The sequence below is a fragment of the Physcomitrium patens genome, chromosome 14 (assembly GCF_059467195.1).
Source record: "Physcomitrium patens ecotype Gransden chromosome 14, ASM5946719v1, whole genome shotgun sequence".
NCBI lineage: Eukaryota > Viridiplantae > Streptophyta > Bryopsida > Funariales > Funariaceae > Physcomitrium > Physcomitrium patens.
Genome location: NC_143423.1, coordinates 15597768 through 15621519, shown reverse-complemented (window position 1 = coordinate 15621519; position 23752 = coordinate 15597768). Strand labels below are relative to the sequence as shown.

General features: G+C 36.5%; 2 protein-coding genes and 2 long non-coding RNA genes across 11 annotated transcripts; 3 read left to right on the top strand and 1 right to left on the bottom strand.

The window, feature by feature from the left end:
* The first annotated feature begins 3051 nt into the window (after positions 1-3051).
* Positions 3052-4671, top strand: LOC112291245 (uncharacterized). The gene is made up of 2 exons (XR_016506435.1): positions 3052-3204; positions 3309-4671. It is a non-coding gene; the product is annotated as an uncharacterized LOC112291245 (long non-coding RNA).
* A 1558-nt stretch (positions 4672-6229) lies between these two features.
* LOC112291786 (GATA transcription factor 28) lies at positions 6230-11007 on the top strand. Of its 6 annotated transcripts, none has more exons than XM_024539672.3 (10): positions 6230-6566; positions 7589-7638; positions 7957-8657; positions 8960-9046; positions 9280-9413; positions 9640-9768; positions 9928-10033; positions 10165-10242; positions 10485-10556; positions 10810-11007. In XM_024539672.3, the coding sequence occupies exons 3-10, from the start codon at positions 8175-8177 to the stop codon at positions 10906-10908; spliced, it is 1188 nt and encodes a 395-aa protein (XP_024395440.1). In that variant the 5' UTR covers positions 6230-6566; positions 7589-7638; positions 7957-8174; the 3' UTR covers positions 10909-11007. The 6 variants fall into 6 exon arrangements, with proteins under 6 accessions (XP_024395440.1, XP_024395441.1, XP_090112164.1 ...); XM_024539674.3 differs by having other exon boundaries at positions 6231-6439; XM_024539673.3 differs by lacking the exon at positions 7589-7638 and having other exon boundaries at positions 6230-6439.
* A 306-nt stretch (positions 11008-11313) lies between these two features.
* LOC149987884 (uncharacterized) lies at positions 11314-13725 on the top strand. Of its 2 annotated transcripts, XR_016506433.1 has the most exons (3): positions 11314-13095; positions 13209-13332; positions 13602-13725. It is a non-coding gene; the product is annotated as an uncharacterized LOC149987884 (long non-coding RNA). The 2 variants fall into 2 exon arrangements; XR_016506434.1 differs by lacking the exon at positions 13602-13725 and having other exon boundaries at positions 13209-13406.
* LOC112291247 (transcription factor bHLH49) lies at positions 13604-15654 on the bottom strand. Of its 2 annotated transcripts, XM_024538396.3 has the most exons (6): positions 15485-15654; positions 15262-15330; positions 15062-15133; positions 14669-14911; positions 14402-14527; positions 13604-14302 (listed from the first exon to the last, which is right to left on the bottom strand). In XM_024538396.3, the coding sequence occupies exons 1-5, from the start codon at positions 15521-15523 to the stop codon at positions 14423-14425; spliced, it is 528 nt and encodes a 175-aa protein (XP_024394164.2). In that variant the 5' UTR covers positions 15524-15654; the 3' UTR covers positions 13604-14302; positions 14402-14422. The 2 variants fall into 2 exon arrangements, with proteins under 2 accessions (XP_024394164.2, XP_024394163.2); XM_024538395.3 differs by having other exon boundaries at positions 13604-14527.
* Positions 15655-23752: the final 8098 nt, after the last annotated feature.

Below are 23752 nucleotides of genomic sequence, written 5' to 3'. Positions count from 1 at the left end.
GGTGTAGTCAAAAATGCAAAAATATTAGTTTTACTAATAGAAAATAGGAGGACCAGTAGTTAATGTAGTTCTTATAGAAAGGAAGGTGCACAAGTTTCATATGGATTGTAGCACCTTGAATATAGTTACAAAGATAAGACTAAGGCCTCATGGCTTCTCTTAAATAATTCTTATGTATTACATGTGAGCTTTGGTGAGGCTTGAACTTATAATCTATAAGTAAGTTATTCTTGAGATGAAATATTTTCACTTAATTTTTTTAATTATTTACTTGATATCTTTAAACCTTCATAACTTACTCATAGTAAATTAGATTTACATATTTCTTATAATATTAAAAAGATAATAAAATTATATATATATATATATATATATATATATATTTTGTATAAAATTTTAATAAATAGATTGTAACTAAGTTTTAGAGTGTGTATTTGCTTGAATACATTTTTTTCACTTGTTTTGTGTTTATTCTTCTTTTATTCTTGTGAAATACTTGTCTTACTTCATATCACCAATTACAAGAAATTTTTAGTTCATGCCATCTTGTAAATTGAACTGAGAGATGAATTTTATCCTTACATAGCTTATTAATATTTTATATTATTAGATCCTTTTTCAACCTAGTCATTTTAAGTTTACTGTGGCTAAAAAAATATGATCCTTAAATAAAGAAATTTTTTGTAATTTCAATTTTTTTTGTAGCATAATCTAAATTTTTATTATTCAAGAAAAAAATCATAAGTCTAATACATCCAAATCTTTATTAGTAGGTATTAGAATTTTTATGCATGTTGCAAAAGAAAGGTAATTTTTTGCTATTTATGCCACACCTATTTCATATGGTAGAAAAACTCCAACTAGTATTTTGAGTCAATATAAGGATTATGAAGAAATTTTTTTAAAAAAAAAAATAACATATATTCTTCTGAATCATTATCCTTATGATTGCTCAATTGATCTTTAAGAACAAATTCATTTGACATTTGAACCAATTTGTAGCTTATTATAAAATGAGTTTGGTGCACTTAAGGAATATATTAATAAGGACCTCACTAAGAATAAAGGAACTAAAGTATCATTTAAAGTTTTGAAGATTGTTTTTATAATAGCCTCAATTTCATATTGTTTTGGTTTTTTTAAGATATTTTTTGTGAAAATAGATGCACAAGACTTTGTTTTAGATGTAATATTGTCACAAATGGGAGCAAATGGCAAACTTCACCATATTACTTTTTATTTAAGAAATTTTTTAACAACCAAAATTAAATATAAGTTCATAACTAAAAGCTTCTTCTAATTATGGATTTATTTTAAGAATGGCACAATTATCTAGAAGGTAATTTTAGTCTAGTGATTGTTTATTCAAATTATAAGAATTATAAGTATTTTATATCAGCACGTGATTTAAATCATTGCCAAGTCTATTGGAGTATGTCTTTATCAAAATTTGAATTTAAGATCATTTACCAATAAAGAAAATAAATAAGGTTGTCAAACATACTTTTTAGACATTCTTATTTTATACCAAAAGAAAAAAAAAAAAAAAAAAAAATGCTGATTTTTATTAACATACCCTTTTTTTGAAGCTAAAGCAATTTCATCCTTAAGCAAAGAAATCAATATTGATAGTTGATTGAATCTTTCTTAATCAATTTCAATCAAATATAGCTTTCAATCTCTTTATTTATGATATTAAAAATAATTCTTTTGAAAATCATAATATTTTAAAATTTGAGTTTAAAAAAATCCATTATATTTCAAAAGATGCATATATGTTCTAAAAGATGAAGTAGAATATCAAGCTATTTAACCTCATCATAACTTTCCAACTATATGGCATTTTGGATACAAAATTTAGAGTTAATTTCAAGAGATTTTTAGTAGCCTCAAATGTGGATGGTAATTAAAAACATTGTGTAATCATATAATATTTTTTCAAAAACCAAAAATTCCTTATTATTAATCTTATAAAATTTTTTAGCCATTACCGATATGAAAACAATGATGTTTTTTTTTTTTTAATAAATATTATTGCTAATCTTTTAATTTTAAAATCTTATGATTCTATACTTGTGATATTAGATTATTTTACAATAATTGCATAATTTGTATTATGTACCAAATTTAACATATATGAAAAAAATAGCTAATTTTTTATTATAATTATCAATATCATGGATTATTAAAGATTACTATATTAAATATATGGATTCAATTTATATGAAGGTTTTATAGAATTCTTTTCTAAAATACTAAATATAGATATAAATTATCTTTATCTTTCTATTTTTAATGGATAAATTAAATGAATAAATGAAGTTTTATAGCAATGTTTGAGATGTATGATTAACTACCATCAAAATAATTGAAATATAATATTTATTTTAACTAAAATAAATAACAATAATAAATCAATTGTTCTTTTATTTGCCTATGAATACATAGTTTATTTTTATTTAATTAAATAACGAAAATATATCATTATAATTTAACACCACATCTTAAGTATTCATTTAATTTTGATTGTGATTATTTTTAATTCAATAATAAAAAATAAGCATTAAAATTAATAAAAAAAATATACTAATAAATTAAAAGACATATATATATATAATAAAAAATAAAATGAAATACTAGAGACTCTTGAAATGAAAAATAAAAAACTTCAAAATATCTTCTTTTTAATTTTTAATATTTTTAAAATATTCATCAGAATCAAGTCATAGCACAGTCCTATGCATAGTCACCTATGTGTGTATACATATATGTATACACATGCACATGCACAAATAAATGAATAACTAAGTAAAGAAGTAATTATTTTCACGCTACAAGTTAGAGGAAGTAGTAGAACACATCAATAGACACTGGAATTATCATAAAATCAAACTTACACATACATACACACATACATACAGAGTGTAATCTGAACAACTATCAACAAAAGAAACTGCTTGTTGAATGTAAAGAAGTACCAGTGAAGATGAAATGGAATGCTGAAATAAAACTCCAAAAAACAGGATTCATGAATTCAGGATATTCACAGAAGATTTGATACAAGCATTACTAGTGATAGTACACCACTTCACCTTTTTCCATGTTTGGTCCAGGATTAGGGTTCACCACATCCCACAGTTGGTGATGGAGCCAATAGCACAGCATTCTTCATGTCGTTCCTAAGGGAGAGAACTGCAACACCAGGTTTGGCTTTGGATTGCAATGTGAGGATTTGCTTCATTGTTTATATGGCAGTCTTGTGAAGACGACAATGTGATGATGTGCTGTTTTGCGTTCTGGTGGTGAAGTTGCTGCAGGTTGCGTTGGAACTGTGGAAAGGAGTTGCTTGTTTCTGCCGCGGTGGTGGTTGTGATTCTTGAGAAGCGTTGTTGTGGTAATGAGGCTGTTGAGTAGCAGGTCACATCTACTCCTTCCTTTGGGTTTATGGCTTCTTTCACAAGTGGGTAGCAAACATTTGGAACAATGTTGAGTGGTATGTGCGACTTTTTTGCAAGTATTAGTTCCGGCAGTCTTCCTCTCGTAGCAATTTTGTGACATGTATTTTTTTCTATGGTGGGCTATGGGCTGAAAATGTTGTACAAAACAAGTCGTGCATGCTCTGTTAGTCATACTTGTAACCCAGTCAAATCATCAGTGGATTGAACACTTTTCTATTTTATTTACAGTTTTTCAATTGATGTACTGAAAAGCAGTGGTGTATAATATTTCTGGTGAAGGAGTTAGATGGAGCAATTGTCGTTGTAGAAAGAGATCCAGCTTGATGTAATTTTGGTTGCACTGAGATTGAGCGTCGTAAAAAACGAACTGCTTATGCACTGAGTCAGGCGAACTCCTCAGCTTCTAATTCAATGCCTTTGTAGAGGTTGTGTATGTAGTTTTGATCATATTTTGGATCCAATGTTTGTCACGTTTTCCCATGCTAGCAGTTCTCATTCTGCTATCCATGAATTTTCTCAAAGTTAACAGGTACAATCGATTCTTCGAGGAGTTCAAAGTTGCTGCTGAGAGGGATGATAATTGTCAACTTCTCGACACTCTGTTCGCAAGCTGATATGACGATTGCAGTGATTGTCCGAGGGTGGCTGCTGAGCAGCTTAGATCCTTAATTGACTTCACTATCTACGACTGTGCAGAAAAGAATTGCTGGAGCATTGAAGAAAGTAGGTTCGAAAGAACAAGTAATGATTCTAGTGTTCCTCATGGTCCTCTTCATGATTCTTACTCCACTTGTGTTTCCAGGTTATTTCCGTCTTCGTTTCTACAAAGGACGGCAGTCCGAACATGTCACTGATTGCTCTAAATCATTTAATTGTTAGTCGAAATTTCCGAATTAAAAGACAGTATTCTTATTTTCATTATTACTGTTCTTATTGAGAGGAGGGAGGGTGTTCACTTAGTTCAGAAACCTCTCTACAGAACAGCCCTCCGCTGGAACCATGGGAGAGAAGCACAAAGGCTTAACCATCGTGATATATTGAGAGGGGTCATGGCTTGTGTTTGAAGGCCTCCTGTCCTCGCTTCTTTGCTGGCTTCTCCTATTGCTCTGTCAGCTCCTCACTATTACCAATGTTAGGTTTCTTCAAGTTGTATCCGATTTCTACTGTTTGAAGCTCCTGTACTTTTTCGCCGTGGTTCTGGTCATTTCTGTCACCTAAGTTACCATGCAGACATTTTCTCAGGCAATGATAAACTGTCAAAGGAGAGATTGAATGCAAAACCCTTGAGAGTCACATCCCTCTGATGATTTCGCAGCAGTCGGATGGTCGTTGCGTAGAAAAATGTCGGTCTCACAAGATGGTACAGTCCCCCGGCTTGAACCGGACACCCGGAGGAAGAGTGACGCTGCAAACAAATTAAAACCCAGCAACCAACGTGGTAGTTGCAAAACGTCCTTTCAATATTGTGTTTATCTATCCCTCAGGAAAGTTACCAGTTTATGCTTTCGTTACTGTACTAGTGCCAGCGGCGACTAACTTGGCTGCAACGAACTCCCTCCTCACAAATGAGCCCCCACAAATGCCTTGCCATGTGTCTCGTTCAGAAAGATATACCTAGCATTGAGGAATGTAGGCTGCCAGACACTAATACTATACAATGCTTGTGATAAGGTGGTTTTCCTGCTGAGGTCCGTGAATGTCAAATGATGTCACTCCTCCGAAATTCGCTGGGTTTAACGAGAGTAATTAGTGAAGCTGATTAGTACTACAATTACTTGGTTCTTATTAAGGATAATTCAACTTCTACACCTGTCGCTTATAGCTCCACCTTTGACAACCTGAATGCCATTAATGAATCATGTCAAACGTAATCATCAACTATCATCAGTTGAACCCTCAGTTAACATGTGCGAAATGCATGTGATTTGTAGTTCTTCCCAGGAAGATCACGGAACCGCGGTGTTACATCGAAAGTGCTAACATTCAAACCCCAAGTCAACTGGACCCAGCTTTGCCATTTCCCTTGCACGCACACTCCTGATGAATGTACAAATACTTTTTCCAACCTCGTAAAAAAGTGAAGAATTGGCTAATCAAAACGCCATTATTTAACACAGAAACTTAACCACGAGTTGCCAAGCCAGAAGCAAATCGATATGTTGAGGTTTTAAGATATGACAAGAAGAAACCAGAAGAGCTTTGGTATGCTTACTTTGAACTTTGAACGAAGAATCCATTGTATAGGAACCCATTTCTCCAAGCCACAGAGGTTTAACCCACAAAACTCTTAGTTTTATCTTCATCATGATTTTTTTTAATTTTAATTCTACCCCAGTGAATAGAGTTAAAACAGTGAGCGTGATGAGCCACGTCACAGTGGGCAAGGCACTCGAAGTGACTTCCACTGGGGTGAAGGGGCAACGAGGAATTTAGAACAACCCACCAAAAGGCGCCTTCCCGCACAGGCTCCAGCGAAAAAACCCTTAGAACACCAACGAAACCAACAAACAAACAGACAAAGCGGCAGAATTGGTCATCCACGCAAACAAAATCGAACAAATGATATGTGGATCCAAAGGAGACTTTCCTAAAGGTCTCCTGATAATGGGACATTGGCGTGGGCCTATCACCACGCGCGGTAACAACCGCTCAAAGTCAATCGAACCGCGGGAAAAAGCTAGTTCGCCGCGTCGAAAGTTACCCCGAAAAAGCAAGAGGGGGTAACGGCGGGGCGTGGAGGGGGAGGAGAGGCTGCTGGTGTCGCACTTGGACTGCCTTCTCGCGCGCTTTCCTCGCCTCTTCCCTCCTCACGCACCCTCTCGTTTCGCTTGCACTTACAACGTCCGTTTTGCTCATTTACTTGTGTTGTTGAAGATTTCGAAGCTTCTGGGGTGGTTTTTGTAGCACACTTGGGTGTTGGGTGAGGAGATTTTTTGTGGGGAGACGTCGCATTGTGGATTGGCGGCTCCGATTTGGACATGGTTTGTTCTTGTCCTCGGTGGAAGCGCTGCTGCTGCTGCCGCCATTGTAGTAGTGCAGTCATAGGCTGTGGCGAAGCTGAGTTGAAGTAGACGTGTTGGTTTCTGCGAGAGATCATTTACTCGGGAGGTGGGTTGCTGTAGATTTTGAGGGTTTGGTTTTGGGTTTTGGGTTTTGGGTTTTTTTTTTTTTTTTTTTTTTTTTTTTTGTTGGGAGGTGGGCTGGGGTGGGCTGGGGTGGTGATTGAAGGGCAAGTGATGCACGTGTATAGAGTCTTCCATGAATTTTTGGGTTTTTTTTTGTGGGTTAGAGGGTTTATGGGTTATGTGGAGATGTTGATATGAGATGTGCAGGGCGTTACTTAGGGGGTTGTCCTTATGGGAAATTCAAGGATAGGGCGTGAGCAGGAAGGATTGAGGGTGCTGTTGTGTTATTCATACACGGAAAAAAGAGTTTCTGTGTAATCCTCAGGTGGCGGGTTGATTGAAGCTGTTTAGTTCTTGTTCATAAAAATTTAAGATAGAAAATGATCAGTTTCGCCAAACCCAGGGGTGCTGAGGTTGGCAGTGGAAGCATTCGTAAACATGGAAAGATTTGTGATCTTTGCTGGAGACGGACAGATTTATGGCCACTATCTCTAAGGAAATTGAGAAACGGGGGTGGAAGATTCACATGTGCGTTTGCACGCTCTTGCAATTCGGAGCGCTTTACACGAGTATAGATTGTTCGGCTATGCATATTGACCTTTAGTCTTGGCCGAAAAGTGGTTCAGAGCGCTGAAATGTTACTGACCCGAGCTGTAGTCATAGTGGGATTTCAGAAATCATCTCACGAGGGAAACATATTATAATATTGTAACGATAGGGTCATTTTAGGTCATTGACCTGGGTTCCTGGAAAAGTTGATGAGGGGTAGTAATACTGAGGGCTTCTTCTATGTGAGCTGCAATTTAGGGTTAAGAGACGACTAGAGTTTCTGCTCTGACGTTCCTTTCAACGTGGCGAGTCTCTCATAGCGGGACTTATATAGCATTTTGCATGAATCGTAGAGCCATTCATGGATTGACGTAGTTATTATAATCACGTCTGGCCCTTTAATTTTCTTTTTGAGAAAATTCTTGATCTGATTCTCTTTCAGTATTTTACATGCAGCTAAATTGGTCTGCGTTGGATTGAAACGTAGAATGCGGTTATGGGAATAGGTATAACTGCTGTGGTGCTGCATCAAATCTGTTACAGTTTTACGTTTTTTATTTTACTCATTTCTGTCAATAGTTGCCTACTTGCCTCAGCGCTGTGTTCGTGGTTATGTACGCTCTTCTATGCTTGCAGTAATATGATTAAGATCAAGTTTTATGTTATATTGTTCCCCTCTAGAACACTTTTTAGTCTTATTTTGCTGACCATAAATCTCAAAACTTCGTGGAAGAGCACGTGGTTGGTTCGTTTGCTTCAGATCAGCATTCCGTACTTTCTGCATACATTCTTTTCTGATCATAGGTCCTTGCATTGTCTGACAGGTAGAGGCTTTATCGTTATTTAAGGATGATGGTACTTATGTTATCGATGAGGATATGATACATGGAGGAGATGTTGTACCTGATGGTTGTGGCATCACACTAGTCTATATTCCGAGTATCATATGGTGCATTACATGAATTGCTGAACTTTAGTCTTAGGACTTCCTTTCGGTAGTATAGGAGGGGCCCCAGTCATTGAAAGCGTTCCTCGACTTTGAATGCGCCCCGAAGAAGTAGATGTAGGAGGGATGTCAGACGTAGATCACCTCGTGCATGGCCAATCTCTTCAGTTACATCACAACATCCACCAGCACAGTTTGGACCATGCATTAGGTCACGCACAGCATGGCATGCATGAGATGCACGTGCATGGCCATGGTCATGGCGAAGCGGACGTACAGGGTAGAGTGGACCAACGAGTCCAGAGGCACCTAGAAGGGGATCATGTTCATGGTCATAATGGTCATCATGGACACGGGCATGGTATGCATCACAATGAGGAGAATGGAGCAGGAGTTGAAGATCATGACGATGATGCTGGAGATGAGGAAGGTCTAGATGAGGCTGAAATGCACTCTGATGGCGGTGGCAATCCTGGTGACGCTCCCCCGGCCCTGGCTATACGCACCCAGGGCTCCACACAGCTTACTTTATCTTATCAAGGTGAAGTCTATGTGTTTGATGCGGTGCCCCCTGAGAAGGTAAATTATCATGCATTGCCTTTACAACCTGCATCGACTGTGTATTACTCATTTTCACGTTTTATGCGGTGTTTGCACCAAATCATGCCTTTCTATTACATATATTGTAGAATGATTTTCAGTTGGATAGATGGCGTTTCTTCTTTTCTGATGCCTACCCTGTTTTTTTAATACATTATTTATTATTATTATTTTAAAAAATAATATAAATTTATCCATTGATTTAAAAATAGCTCTATGTAACAGCAGTGCGAGGGCTGTTCGTTTCAGCTGGGTTAATTCTCCTTGCATATTCATTACAGGTTCAGGCTGTGCTGCTTTTATTGGGTGGCCGAGAGATACCTCCAGGCATGTCAGGTGGCAATGTTTCCAGCCATCATCATCACAAGGTAAATTTTTTGTGTATTTCCTATGTCTTACACGCATTTATGGTTCGTCGTTCATGAGAGTAAGAGTGCCACTTCTGCTGGCAGTGTTGATGGTGGTAGTACCTTCTCCTAGTCTAAAATATGACTTTGATTTCAGGAATGGCTTTCATTGGTGATTATGTCTACTTTGGAGTTCAGTTCAGACTAGTTTAATTCGAATTCTAAGAATCGCCCTTGTGTCTTGAGCGATGCAGGGAATGCCGGAATTGCCTTCGAGAATGAACATGCCACAACGGTTGGCATCATTGACAAGATTTCGGGAGAAGCGCAAAGAGCGGTGTTATGATAAGAAAATTCGTTACACTGTTCGTAAAGAAGTTGCTCAAAGGTAGTTTTTGTGATGACCCGTGATGTTTTGCACTCACTTCTGTTTTTTCTCGTCTTAAGCATTTCTTGCTCTAAAAAATGATTTGGAACGTAGAAACCTATTCAACCGTTGAAGTGCGTTGAAGGCAGTTAAGTTGCTACTGTATGATATGCTGGACGGTGTAGTGAAAATACAATTCTTTCCAAAGGATAAATTTCTGACTAGATCAACTTAAGACTGTGTTCAGGATGCAGCGCAAGAAAGGCCAATTTGCGTCTTCACGGCCAACTCAGGAAGAGGGCTCCCCTGTTTCAAACTGGGATGGTACCCAAGCCTCGGGACAACCTTTGGGACCGGGAGTTCAACCAGAAGTATCGTATGTTTTCCTCTGGATCATATTGTTTGATGTACCCACTAGCTCAGTGTGTGTGTGTGTCTCTGTGTGTTGGTTTTAGTTTTTTTGTGTGGCCAAGTGGTGCTCCCGGGGTTGAGTATTCAGGGAGTGTTACTTATTTCTTGGTTTCATGATTGGCAGCTGTGTTCATTGTGGAATTGGAGAGCGGTCCACTCCAATGATGCGGCGAGGACCAGCTGGGCCTCGGACGTTATGTAATGCTTGTGGCCTTATGTGGGCTAACAAGGTACGTGTAATGGAAATCATTGATGGTTTTGAGGGTTAGCTCTCATAAATGCGCAGTTGCAAAACTGTATTTGTAAACCTGTTGGGGCTCGTGATTAGAGTTTACAAATCTTTGTTTCTGATGTTTAACAGGGTGTATTGAGGGATCTGTCTAAGAACCTTCCAATGACTGCTGGGGGGCAGCAGCAGCTAATGTTGCATCCACAGCAAGTAAGCACATTTCCTGTCCTGCAAGGAGCGAAGTAATGTTCATTTCTTTTGAGCACCAGGAATCCAAGCTACTCATCCGTTGGTCATAGAAACTGACTGAAGTAGTCGCTTTAACGCCCAAAGATGTCTGGTTGTGTGTTCTTATCTGGAATTGTATTTTCTTATCCCCTGCTGTAATCCTTTTGAGTCATGTGCATTGAGCTGAGCTAAGGGATTGGTGTGATGGTTTCTGGAGGATACAGATCTTTCTGCAGCAACAGCAGGACCAAGTGGGGGGCTTGCAGCATAGCCTAGAGAATGTCTCTCAAGTGGCGGTAGGCTATCTATGTTCTTCTTCTTAGCCTGGCCTACATCAAAAATCCGAAAATTTATTTAGTTGTTTTTTGACGAAAGGATTGTTCAAGATTATTTTGTACATTTTGAAGCGTGTGAATGATCAATGTTAGGTTAACAGGTAGGGTGGTTTTTGTGCTAGATTGTGATAACCCTAGGTTTGATGATTCTCTACAGAAAACATATGTAATCTTCTTGTTCGTAAGTCATACTTGTGATTTCGTGACACTGCAGGATGTACAGATGGGAATCCAACAGAGGGAAGTGGACGAACAGAAGAGCATGGCAAGCATGGTAGCAGTTGGTGGAGGTCCTGTTGTTGCAGCTGGGTAGCTCCCACGTGTTTGCCGTACACTTCGAATCTTCATCATTATCCATTGATTGTATTTTTTATTTTTTATTTTTAAAACTTATTTTTGTTTTGTTGATGCCCATGGGAGTCTTGTGAGTGCTTGCATATGTCGGAAAAATGGCAGTGCAGTGGCTGCTGCCTATTTAACATACAGAAAGTACACGAGGCTTGTGACGTTGTTTTGCTCCTGCATTCGGGAAAAGCTTTCACAGACGTAGTGCTGCCGGTTTCATCTAAACTTTAAAACTCGGGAGCAGTTTATCTGGATGAGATTTATGATGGGTTGAGCCAGGATTCGTAATCTTTTGCATAGCTATCCATTGCCCTTCCATGGGTGTCTTAAATTGTTGGCAAAAAGTAGGTGATTTACGCTCTTATTGGACACAAACATTTCAAAGCTCCCTTATCTATCTGGGACCTGTGCATTGGCTGTCTTCCGGGGGTTTTCACATATTCTTGCTCTGCACTTAACATTTTAGCACTTTTGAGAATTGTCCAAGTTGTGAAGTGCTTCATACATCAGACCAAATATTTTATGCTTCTTCATACAGCTTCGCTGAGGGTTTAAAAGTGCTAAGGAATCTCCTCAGATGAGCCGCTTGGTTAGTTAATTTACCTTTTCCTTATTTATCATTTACTGCTCATGTTTTACCATTTTAATATTTCGTTTGCTGTATCTTGTGTGATCTTGTAGATTAGTTGAAACATTCAAGCATGTACTAGTTTATATTTGAATACCAACAGCTTGGCTTTCAGAAGTAAATGTATGAGTATGCAGTGTTTGATGTTGCTGAAACGGAACCGTTTTGTTTTTTCTCTTCTTCGAATGATATCAATCAGTGCAAGTGTATAACTGATGTTACTTTTCTCTTGAATCTATAGACGGATCGAGTGTTAAATTCCGAAAATCAAGTGTTGGCATTTCAAACTTGATTAGATTTTAACCCTGCGTTAAGTTACATTTTATGTGATGATTAGACAACAATGAAATGGGAAACTTACAAGCAATTGCCGATTCAAAGGAAACTGGTGATTGCTTCGAAACGAGGTTAAACAATAATTGAAAAATACACACAGAGAGTGATGAAATCTAATGTATTCAAGGTACTTTTGTACTCCAGAAATTAAATTTTCACGAAAATTATATCTATTGATTTACCTTACATGTGGATTCAAAGATACATGTTTTATTATAAAAGAATTTGACCATAAAATTGGACATCTAACGATTATGTACAATCGTGATGTATGTACAAAGAAGGCAAAAGTATTTATAAGTACATCGATATTTATATTTTTATACACATATGTACACAAATATATCTTTTTAATAATTTTAGACGATACATAATACTTGAACTGTTAATATTTCAGATATGAAGCTTTAAAAAATATTTATTTAGGACTGTATTTTGAAAATTTAGGATGTTAATAAAAATCTGAAAAATAAATGTATTGTACGAGATTGAACTTTTCTTGACTTGATTGAAAAGCAAAGATGTTATCACTTTCTTTTCTCCCGAATAATTAAGCTAAAGTAGCTGCTTACTTGTGTGATCTACTCTATCTAGATTAAGAATAATGACACATCACTTGGTATCATAACACCAAAGGTAATAAAAGCATCCCAAATTATGTATGAAAACCCATAATCGGATTTTTTATTATTATTATTATTTTATTTTTTGTTTTCCTTCTGAAACTAAAATGTTTATCAGCTTTTCGTAATATCACTGGAGGCATGTTAGAATTGAAGTCATACCATTCATGCCAGAAAACCTAATTGTAGGGTTTTGTTTTCCCCATTGAACACAACACTTTCATTAGCTTACAACTGTAGCAACGAAGTCCCAAAAAACCTGAGACTGGGCGTCTCTCTCACTCTCCCTACCCTGCACTACATAAAGCGACGACTGCTTTGCTGAGGCAAAAAGCAGGCAACGGCAGGGAGAAGAATCCTAGAGTGTGATGGCAGACCCAGTTGCAAAATCTAACTCCAGTTGGAGTAGCAAGAGCCGTGATGGCTCTGCCAAGTGCGCTGCGCCATACCCCAGCTCCAGAGGCATGGACGGTTCTTCACAAAGCTTCAATAGCTACACCGAGTACAATTATTGTGGCGACACGGAGCCCTCCCTCCCTCCATATCTGCCTGCGGCCTTGTCGCACAGGTGGGAATATTCCGACAGATTTGGCTAGATTTTTTCTTCCATGCACGGTTGAGATTTATAGGAGGATTGGGATTTTTGTACTTGTTGACCGCAAGCTCGAGGTTAACAAGCAGGTATGGCGACCATGACTCAATGACACCATTGCCAGGAGCCGGAAAGACATAGACGCAGGTGCATTGACAAGGTTACCGGTGCTTGCCATCACTGCTTATCAAGTACAACCGTCTCCATCTTCAGGTCAGTCGCTCTGCAGCTCCTACGAACCTTGACCGCAACGAGCTTTGCAGGTTTCATCAGCCGCTCGAGCCGTAGCATGATGATGGCAAACTTTTTAGTGATAACTTCCAGGAGTTGCAGTTTCAAATACAACAAGCAAGTCCGTGGATACACAAACCGGAGGAAACTCGGATTTGAAAACTTTTGGCTTCATACAACAAAACACGGTGTGTAGTGTGCGGTGGAACTGGGTAGTGATGCTTTTGTGTTATGGCGTTTCCAAATGGCAGATCTCGCATTAATAGACTTGGAAAAGAGCATCTCGTGCATACAACCCATACGCCTCGTGCATACAACCCATACGCCTCGTGCATACAATAGTGGGGTCGCTAATAATCGAAGACTGCCATGTTTTGGAGCTGTTTCCTTGCTAATACTCTGTAGTCGTATGACTAAGTGAGAGCTCGAAGTTGAACTCGGCTGGTCCGATACCAGTTGCAGGTTCTGGTGAGCTGAGTCAGGTGCACAAAACTAGTCTAATCTAAACGTATTGACCTTTGTATGACTGGAACTTGCTGCACATCAGTTCTTGTCGAAAGCTGATTTCGGTACTTTCCACCTCCACTGGCACCTCATGCGGTGGGGAGCAAGGTTGATGGGAAGGAACCCCTGGCATTGTTGTCTGTCAGTAAGATCTTGATGTAGGATTTGGTGACCTCTCGGGTCTTCAAGCTGTACGCGCCATCCTCTCTTGTAGCTTGTGCACCGTATGTAATTTCAATTCATTAAACCCAACGGCGACCTCAGTGCTGTAACTATGCACTAAAAAGTTGAACGGCAGAGCCCGATCACGACGCTATTTAACTGCCACCTAGATCTCGACTGGTTCAACTAGGAGTGTCGTATCTACCCGGCCTCCAGCTTTCCACTATGTTCAGTATTCCACCTTCCAGCGGCATGTTTCGAAAAACGCCAGGTCCTGTAATTCAGCCTGAAAGAGTATATTGATCATCCAGAACTCTTGGCGCAACAACATCTCTCACAGGAGGAATCGTACTAAAGTTCAAAAGTAAACCATAACGATCAATACCTCAGTTTGAGAAAATGTCGGTTATAGTGGCTCTCCGTGAAGACTTTGGCCACGTAAATTTTGCATGATTTGAGGATTCACCATTTGTACGAGGGTTTGGAGACTTCCATCGGACTCCCTGAACGTCTGCGTGAAAGGTTCAAATGCCTAGTTAGACCTACTCTTGCATCCAATGCTTTGAGGAAATGAATGAAAGAATCATTTTGAAATTGGGAGATGACCTAATTCTATATGCTCGGGCACTAAATTAAGCTATAGACGACCCACCTGCGTGAGAGAATCCAATACATAGTCAGTGCACGTGGGAGGCGCATGAGTCGGTGGTTCATTCCATGAACCTCGTCTAAAGTGTGCATTGCTCAAGGTTCCCACGTATCTCAAATCCATGTTGCAATGGTTAGTCTGCTGTTGGATTTTTTGGATGTGGAAATGTGGTTGACACAAGCCTTGATATCCCACTATTGGGTCTGGACTCATCAAAGTTGATTCAGGGGACCTCACTTGGTGGAGCTGAACAGGTAACACCAGCTCCAACAGTTCAGCAGCATCACAACAATGCCTGCCCAGTTTTGCAGGCCAGCGGAGAACCACGCAAGCAAGCAGGCATGCAAGCTATCATTGTACTCCCATCGGGACGCTCACCAAGCGCACTGCACATACCTCCATTTTTAGCAAACCCTCCACATTGGTATCTAGCCTGGGATCCACAGCTGCCAGCTTCATCGACAGGAACTGCACACCCGCTGAGCCAGGTCGTCATGGAATTCAACACGACATCATCATTTCAAGCAATTAAACCCTGGGTCCCGTCTCAACCAGACGTCCGAAATTGCAGGGAGATGTCAATTGTGAGCGCTCACCTCAATTTGACGCTGCAGCGATTTCACGTAGTTGATGATTTCTTCCAACATGACTGCCTTTCCGGTGACCTGTGATTGTACCCCACGGATGCAAACCAATCACCAACCTCGAGTGTTCCAGACACTGACGGTGTGATTATGGAACTGAAAAACGAAAGAGCCACAATTGAAGGCACATGTCGTGAAGAGAAAGAGAGAGCGAGAGGGGGGGAAGGTACGCTACCTCGCTGCAACCTGGCACAAGGGCCTGTAAGAACTTCATCCGGTTACTGATTTTCTCCCTCCTCGCCTGAAAACAGGAAGTGCACACAGCATTGAGTTCACCTTGGAGAATATAAGAAGAAGAGGCAGAAGATTGCAATGTTAGAGATTGAAATTAGAACGATACCATGTATCTCCACCCAAGCGGACATCATGTAAATTGTGGGGTTTCGTAGGCAGAATGGCTGACCCTTTCAGCGAGACTATGGCTGTTTGTGGCTTGGCCTCTCCTGGCGCGAACATGAATGAAACCTTGCTTTGGAGGTTGCTCCTTATTCTTCACCTTCTTCCCACGGCTTGCTGACGGCTGCACAAACGTGCATCAAGTAACTCGATGCGGGAATCGATGCAGCGCAATTTTTTAGGCCACACAGAGGGATCGGAGAAGTAGTCACAGATTGTGAAGTTCGGCATAAAACAAGTTTTCAGAAAGCTCAGTGTCTTATTTCTGATGAAGAACTGATCATCGCTTACCTCGCAACCGTCGCATTTGCTGATGGAATTCAAGCATCTCTGTTCTGCTGAGAATCCTTTGCGATTCCTGGAAGCTGACGAAGATCCGTGGCCCAATCCAGCTGACTGCTTCATGGAACTAGATGAAACGGTGTCCTGGTGGACAGTACTGCATTCTTCCTGAATGCCGCACCCACTTCTCGCCCCAGCGGTGCTAGATACAGCTCCCCGAAGGTCCAACGACCCAGTATTCACTCGCTCGGCCATTTCAGCTGCTGGCGATATTCGAATCACACTTCAAGTCAGCTAGTGCATGCGACATGCAAGTCTACTGCAGCATTCCAAACTATTCACGCTCTCCTGGACTGGTTGCAGGAGGTCATTGCTGCACCGCCAAAGCGAAGAACTTCCCCAATTATACTAGCGCCATCCATGAAGAACCATTTAGTTGCACATGAACACGAATCGCCACAATCTAGACGAGTTGTCTAGAAACATGGTTCAGGGATGCGCGAAGGCGACGAAACTGAGCTCGGAGCTAATTTTCGCTGTGGATCAGGCCGCGGATTCTCTGAGCTAAGCTGGGAGTGTTGCGACGAACTAGCGGGATCCTGGACCGAGTCGTGTTAAGTAGAAAATTTGAAGAGGGTGGCAACCACCGCGAGGCGAAGATTCAGGCGCGAGACAGCGCGTCGTGGACCCGAGCTCGAGCCGCGCTGGGGCACCGCCATGCTATTCTGTAGCGCCGCCGCCACTGCTCACTGCTACACAAAGTCACATCCTAGAAATCTACCCAAAGGCGCTATAAAACATGACTTTCATGGACCAATTCATGTGATTTTCACAAACATTTACAAGCTGGAAGCATCATTCTCAAAATAACCCACGGTGATGATTGTGGTTCACACAAGCCTAGAGAACTTCTTCTCATTTCTGTTTGATGGGCTGCATTGTGTAGAATCTTGCACATTTTCTTGCAAACATATAAAATTGTTGCACTTACATGTGATAAAAGTAGGGATTATCATTCACACAAAAAAATTAAGTAAAATATTTGTATAGGTGTTGAAACTTTCTTGGAATCGTACCATGGTGATCAAATTGAGTGTTGTGTGTGATTTTACTTCATTGAATGATATTTTTGAAATCAGGTCTGTGTTGTTATAATGATAATGAAATTTATGTTCACACGTAAGCCACTATTCAAAAGTCGTAAAAGCATAAGGATTTTTTACTTTTGATAAATTCATTACCTAAAACCAACATTGTTTCATCATTAAAATTTAATTACACATGTATGTATTTAGGTTTTATTTACATACTAGATTTTGAGTATTTTTACCCTACAAAATTACATTTGTTCAAAATATTCACTTTTCAACACTTGCATGGCCTCCCAACCCTTTGGGATCAAAACCCAGTGAGGCCCATCTCTTGCAGTTACAGCTGCTTGCTTGTGTTTTGGGGTCCACATTGTATGCCATAGCCAAGTAGATTTGTGTAATACTACTTCTTCACCACCTCCATCACCAGATAATGGGATAGCAAAAATATAACCACCCCACCCATGCTTCACACCATGTGAATGCCAGTCCTTGAATGCCACCCTAATTTTAAAACCCTCAAACACATGAATATAGCAGAGCATATACAGACATATGATGGTGTATCTCAGTATACTTTTAAATAGGAATTCAATATAGTTTTCCAGATGCTCTTTTAATATTTAAAAAGGTTCCCATTCCACAACAGCAACATTGAGCTTTGAGCTTGGCAACTCGATCTGCTTTATTCCTGGCCTAGTGCCATGAGTGAGATCCCCCTCATCCCTGTGCCCAATTCCCCTTGCAATCAAGGCAAATCAGCTTAAACTTAACATAGGACCCACAGGGAAGCTCCTATTCCTGTTGAAGGCTTCTATGCTGCAGGTGCATTATTTTTAAGGCCTTAAGACCCCACAGTGGGACCATTTCCCAACAGTGAATTTGCTCACACCAATATCAGCCAATATAGTAATTCCAGTTTAATTGAGCCCCACAAATCCTAAAATACACATGGAAAACACAAACCAGCAGTTGGGTGATCTTGTGGTGGTGGTAGCAGCAGCCGCTTAGATTTCAAGGTGGGGGGCCCTCCTTCACACCTTCCAAGCCTAAATCCAATCCCTTAATCTCCTCCTTGTTTGTTGAAACCCTCCACAGAGGAGATTAAGGGATTTTCTATTTGGCTCCACATAGTTTATTGTTTGTTATTAGCGGTTTGATTTTGAGGGAATCACAATCTACCTTGAGGAAAGAAGTCACATAGTAAGGGCTCCCTTTTAATAAACATGGCAACATGGAGTTGTTAAGGGGAAGCACATATTCCTCTGAACAATAGCAAGTTTTTTTTAAGCCTGTGTATATTTATATATATATATATATATATATATATATGGTATAGTGTATTTTTTTGATATTGTGAGGTTTTCTCAACCTTGGAAGTTGTGTCACCTCTTGTGTTTTCATGTACAAAGCCTTGGAAAATTGATACATCAAACCAGTTTTATTTTCAAAACTTCACCTGAATTTCATTATGTCAGAAGATTTTGAAGCAAATCCAAACTTCTCTACTTACAAGAGAATGAGATTTTTCTTTGTATTTCTATGAGATTGGCCTCAATTCCTACTGTAAAAGAACAGACAATCAAGTCCATGAAGGATGAGAATTATAACTTTTACTTTTTCACAAAATTTCTCTGGCAAGAGTAGCCACAAATGAAGGTGTCAGAAGTCTACATGGATTGTACTTTGAGAAACTAGGGATTATGTAGGATTATCCTCTCACAGAGGAAGAAGTTTAAAATTCATATCTCCTATCTAATCCAGATCCTATACTCCAAAATATCCTTTTTCTATGAGTACTTTTTCACCTTTTTTTGAAAACATTCTTTTCTGTAGTTTATTAAATTTTAAATGTACTGGTCCAAATGGAGAGATCTCCAAAGCACCTTGAAGGAAATTTCAGACATGCTTGCTAAGTCCACCCCAAAGTGGGTTTGTCCCACTTTTGCAGAGCCCAGGCCATCTTGACCTCTGTGCTCAATAAGTAGTTTGTACTGCCAGTTTAAGCAGGAGAAGCTCTCAATAACTGCAGGATTCCAATTCAACATTTTATTGATTTTTTTAGTTTGTTAATTTTTTGCCTTTGAGACTCTGTTCATTATGAGAATCATATATTTTCAGGTTCCTAAGGTGCAATTCCTGACATTGAACAAGCTTCTTAACTTTGAAAGTTTAAATATCATTAAATGCATTACTAGTACTACTAAAATCATCTTGTGACAAACCCTTGCTAAATTTTATAGAATTTTCATATTTGGAAGTGCGACTAAAATTTCCGTTTAACATCTTAAAAAATAAAAGAATAATGAGCTATATCAGATAATATTGGTATTTCTCAAAAGAAGTATTCATCAGCAAGTTCTTCTAAAATCTTATTCTTCAATATGAAAGATAATCATATGACTTTTCACATACATAAATAAGAATGTATATATATATATATCTATTTTTTTATGCAATATAACCAAATTATATATTATGCACATATTTCACACACACACACATACATATATATATATATATATATATATATCACATCTCATATGCTAAAATTGGTAATCAAAGTGCCGGAAATGTCATACAAATGTTATTGAACCATCTTACAATATTATTTTATAGCTTCTTGGAAGTATATGTTTATAAGTCATTATATGTATATATATATATATATATATATATATATGGTAGTATCAAGGAAACACATCATAAAGCCACTTTTTAATAGTGACACAAATAATATTTTGCATACATTTTATAAGAACCAGATGAACTTGTGTCATTGTTACATTAAGATATGTTTGTGAGTCAAAGAATACATTTCAAATACAAATACAACACAACACAAATAGAAAGAAATAAAATACACAATGGAACTTTCAGCTATGAAGTAAGATAGGTAAATCCATGTCATTGTTATGGATGATATGCAAAAAAAAGTAGTTAATTTTGCTTAAGAAATTACTTGTGAAAATATTTTAAAAAATATTAAATTACATGAAAAATCATAAATATGCTATAATATTTAAAGATGTACTTAAGTCAATAAATAATTAATTAAAATATAAAATATAAAATAATAATATTAATTTAATTTTTAAAATTAGAAAAGAAATTCAGCATGGAATTTAAATTGTCATTTTTAGGAAGAAGAATCTTGATAGAGTAGGAAGAAGTGCATCAAGAGAGTGCTACATAAAGTTGACTATGGAAAAAAACAGGTTGTTGTAGATCCAAACCAATGTACTTCATTGATTGTCCTCGGAATTTATTTATTATTATTATAAATACAAGACGGATTGGAAATTGATTTATCTTTAGAATGAATAGAAGTTCTTTTGTTGTGGAAGTTAATGTAATCCATGGAATGAATACCAAGTTTCTAGCAAATTTTCCTCTAATAATTCTTGCTTTAAGAATTGATCCATTAGTCATGTAAATACGAATCAGATTCCATTGCAAAGTCCTTAGCAAGGAGGAATATTTTTTAATAGCATCACTATAGTCAACTTATCCAATATGAATAAATGCACTAATTATTTTAAATAAAATCAAGCACATCTTTAAATAGAACCAATTTTAAGATTGGCAATTCAAATCATGTGTATTAATACATTATTTGTACAATGGAGTATTTGATTTTGATTCCATTTTTTTTTTATTCTTTAAAAGACATCTTAATTATCAAGTATTTTAAACAACTTTGCAATTTCATTTTTTGTCTCTAATATTTTAATTTTAAATTATTAAAATAAAATATTAGTTTTATTTCACGTGCATGATACATTAGATACTCAAGTTGTTGAAAATCAACAATTTATTTTCAATGAGTTATATATTAATTTCAATGATTTTTTTATATACTAATATACAATTTATTCTTATGTATATATGTAGATGTTTGTATATATTTGTAAACATAGGCACATATGTATCAAAGCAAGTATAACAAAAAAAAAAAAAAAAACATATGAATAATGAAAAAATATTGAATTTGCATTTCAAACTAATTTTTTTATACTTGTTTTGCAAATTCACCTAACCAATAGAAAAACTTAAAGCCTCAATTATTGTCTACATTGCAATTTGATTTTGATAGCAATGGTACTGACAGGGTTGATTTGCAACAACAGTTATTGGAGGTTTGGATAGACTTGAGCCATCACCTAATATTTGATTGTGAATTGAAATCCACTAGGCCATATTGCAAATTGTGCCTAAAAAATATAGATGCTTGTTCCATCAAACCTCTATAGTAGAATACAATTATATATCTAAGCCTCTATTAAAGTTATTTAGATTCAAGCATGGAAGTGGTTTGTTATCTATTGGAATATGATGAAGACTCTCATGTTGTCTTTGGGTTGCAAAAACATCTCAGATTTTGTAACTTGCTCCATGTTGGAATTACTAATAGGAATACTTTTATATTTGCTTCACCTATGTATTTGCTGAGTTGATATTATCAACCTGAAATATAGATTGGTGATAAGTTAGACTTGCAAATTATTGAGAAAAAATTACAAATATTGACATGAGTAGGTATTGACACTTCCAAAAAAAACGAAAAAATGCATAATAAATAAAATGAAAATAAAATGAGATTGTTATGAATCTTTCTTTTAACTTAAAAAAATGTGGATGTAATTGGAGTATTTTTTTATTTTTTTTTTAAATATACTTCTTTTACGTTCTATTCTATGAAATGTTGTCTAGATTTTAAAAAAAAATTAAAACATAAAAATGAAACTACAAAGACTCATTACTGTAGAATTAAAATAATGGATCATTTTCAATGAAAACTCTATGCCAGCTTAAATAACAAGCATCCTTTTGAAATAGGGGAATTGACTTGGCAATGGCACAAAGGAATATATCCAGTGAAGTGGACTTCTGAATAGGGCAATTTGTTTGTAATATTTGTGAGCAAGATCCTCTTTAAGCTTCTTTGCAAATCAAAGAAAATAGCAACAGAATGGATTAGTCAAGGTGCACCTTTTGTCACTACAACTTTCAAGAAGCAATAGAAGGCTATATTCAAAGCCTTATATTCAGTGTTTTTTTTTTTTTTTTTTTTTTTTATATATATATATTTTTCTTTATTCTATAACTCCAGAGCTTATCTAGAACTACTATTTGTATCTAGTATTGATATGAGTTATCAAGTAAATTGTAACCATTGGTATTTTTTTTAAAAAAAGAAAAAGAAAAAAAAAAAAAAAAAAAAAATACAAAGACAGCACAATTTCCAACTTTCACTTCTAATGCTGCTAAAAAAAATAATAAATCAACTCACATTCACTCTTGCAAGTATACTCATGGATTTGCAATAATTCAAAAATAATCAGTAAACTTTTAGTGATCTAAGCACTTTGCTTGATTTTTTATTAATAAAAAGTTGACTTAACTTTGTACTTTTTTTATACTTTCAATAAAAACAAAGAGGGTTACATGCAATGAATGAGTGCCACCACTTGTATCCTCGAAAAATCTTAATATATAAATTAGGTAGAAATGAAAGTGAATAAATTTGATAATATCTTATAGAGAATTTTTCTAAAATTTTTATAGATGCAAATTTGACTATACAAGAATTTGTGCCTAATTTAAAGGTTGAAAAGTTGATTATGTGTTGCATATATTGATGACTTGTTGTACAAGTTGGTTATGTGGCCCACATAAGTCTTGCAGATTAGACATGTGTCTTGCAAGTTGGATATCTATTAGATGACTTAAAGAATATTTTCACATGGTTCTTTAATTAAATAGTATATATAGATGCAAGTATGAAGTCTTCTTCGTTCTTGTTAATGTCTTCCTTATGTTCTTATCTTAGCTCAAGAATCACTAGTTTCTTTGTATTTGATAATAGATATTTTAGTTTTTATCTTATATTTATGTTTTATTTATCTACTTTAATTTTTTTAGTGACAAAAGAGTGTATTTCATCTTAAAATTTTTATTATAATTCATGTCTTTGATAATTTGAAAAGAATACTTATCTATTTTCTATCTTGTTTATTTTTTTTGTTTTAAAATTAAATAGATTATTCTATTTTTATTATTATATTTTAAAGCTTGTAGACTCTTTACTTTTAAACTAATATTTTTTTTCTTTTAATATTGATTTTTTTAAAAGAAAGATTTTTTTTTAGAAATTTTTATTTAATATTAGAAGTTATAAATTATTTTCTTTTAAAATGAGTTATAGATTTATTAAGGTTATTTATTATAGCAATAGAAAAAAAAACAAATTATGGATGCTACACTTGGTAGAAATGGAAATAAGTTTGCAATAATTTTACATCTTCATGAGCTTGTTGACATTCCTAAGACAATTGTTTTACATTGTTGCACTCCTATTTGGACATGTATTCTTTTGATTTACATATTTGATTAAAAAAAATATATATATATATATATATATATATATATTTTTTATATAATTTGAATTCATTTTTAGAAGTATTTATAGAAATATTTGGAGAGAATGATTGAAAAAAAGTATCATAAATAAAATTCGTAACTTTTTTATAAAAAGCAGAATTAGGTATCAGTAATACTGCCATATTCTAAAGCTTTCTTTGCAATGTGGATTAGAATGATAAAGCATTTATCAACCAATTTTAATATAAGTTAGAGGATAATATCTAAATTTTATTATTTTCTATGTCAAA

Bases quoted from the DNA above. Each gene is read 5' to 3' on its own strand.
- LOC112291247 (XM_024538395.3), bottom strand. From the start codon at position 15,523: ATGAAGTTCTTACAGGCCCTTGTGCCAGGTTGCAGCGAG. The intron at 15,331-15,484 runs GTAGCGTACCTT...GTACAATCACAG, and splicing joins TTGTGCCAGGTTGCAGCGAG to GTCACCGGAAAGGCAGTCAT. The intron at 15,134-15,261 runs GTGAGCGCTCAC...GCGGGTGTGCAG, and splicing joins CGCTGCAGCGTCAAATTGAG to TTCCTGTCGATGAAGCTGGC.
- LOC112291786 (XM_024539673.3), top strand. From the start codon at position 8,175: ATGCGCCCCGAAGAAGTAGATGTAGGAGGGATGTCAGACGTAGATCAC. The intron at 8,658-8,959 runs GTAAATTATCAT...TATTCATTACAG, and splicing joins ATGCGGTGCCCCCTGAGAAG to GTTCAGGCTGTGCTGCTTTT. The intron at 9,047-9,279 runs GTAAATTTTTTG...TGAGCGATGCAG, and splicing joins CCAGCCATCATCATCACAAG to GGAATGCCGGAATTGCCTTC.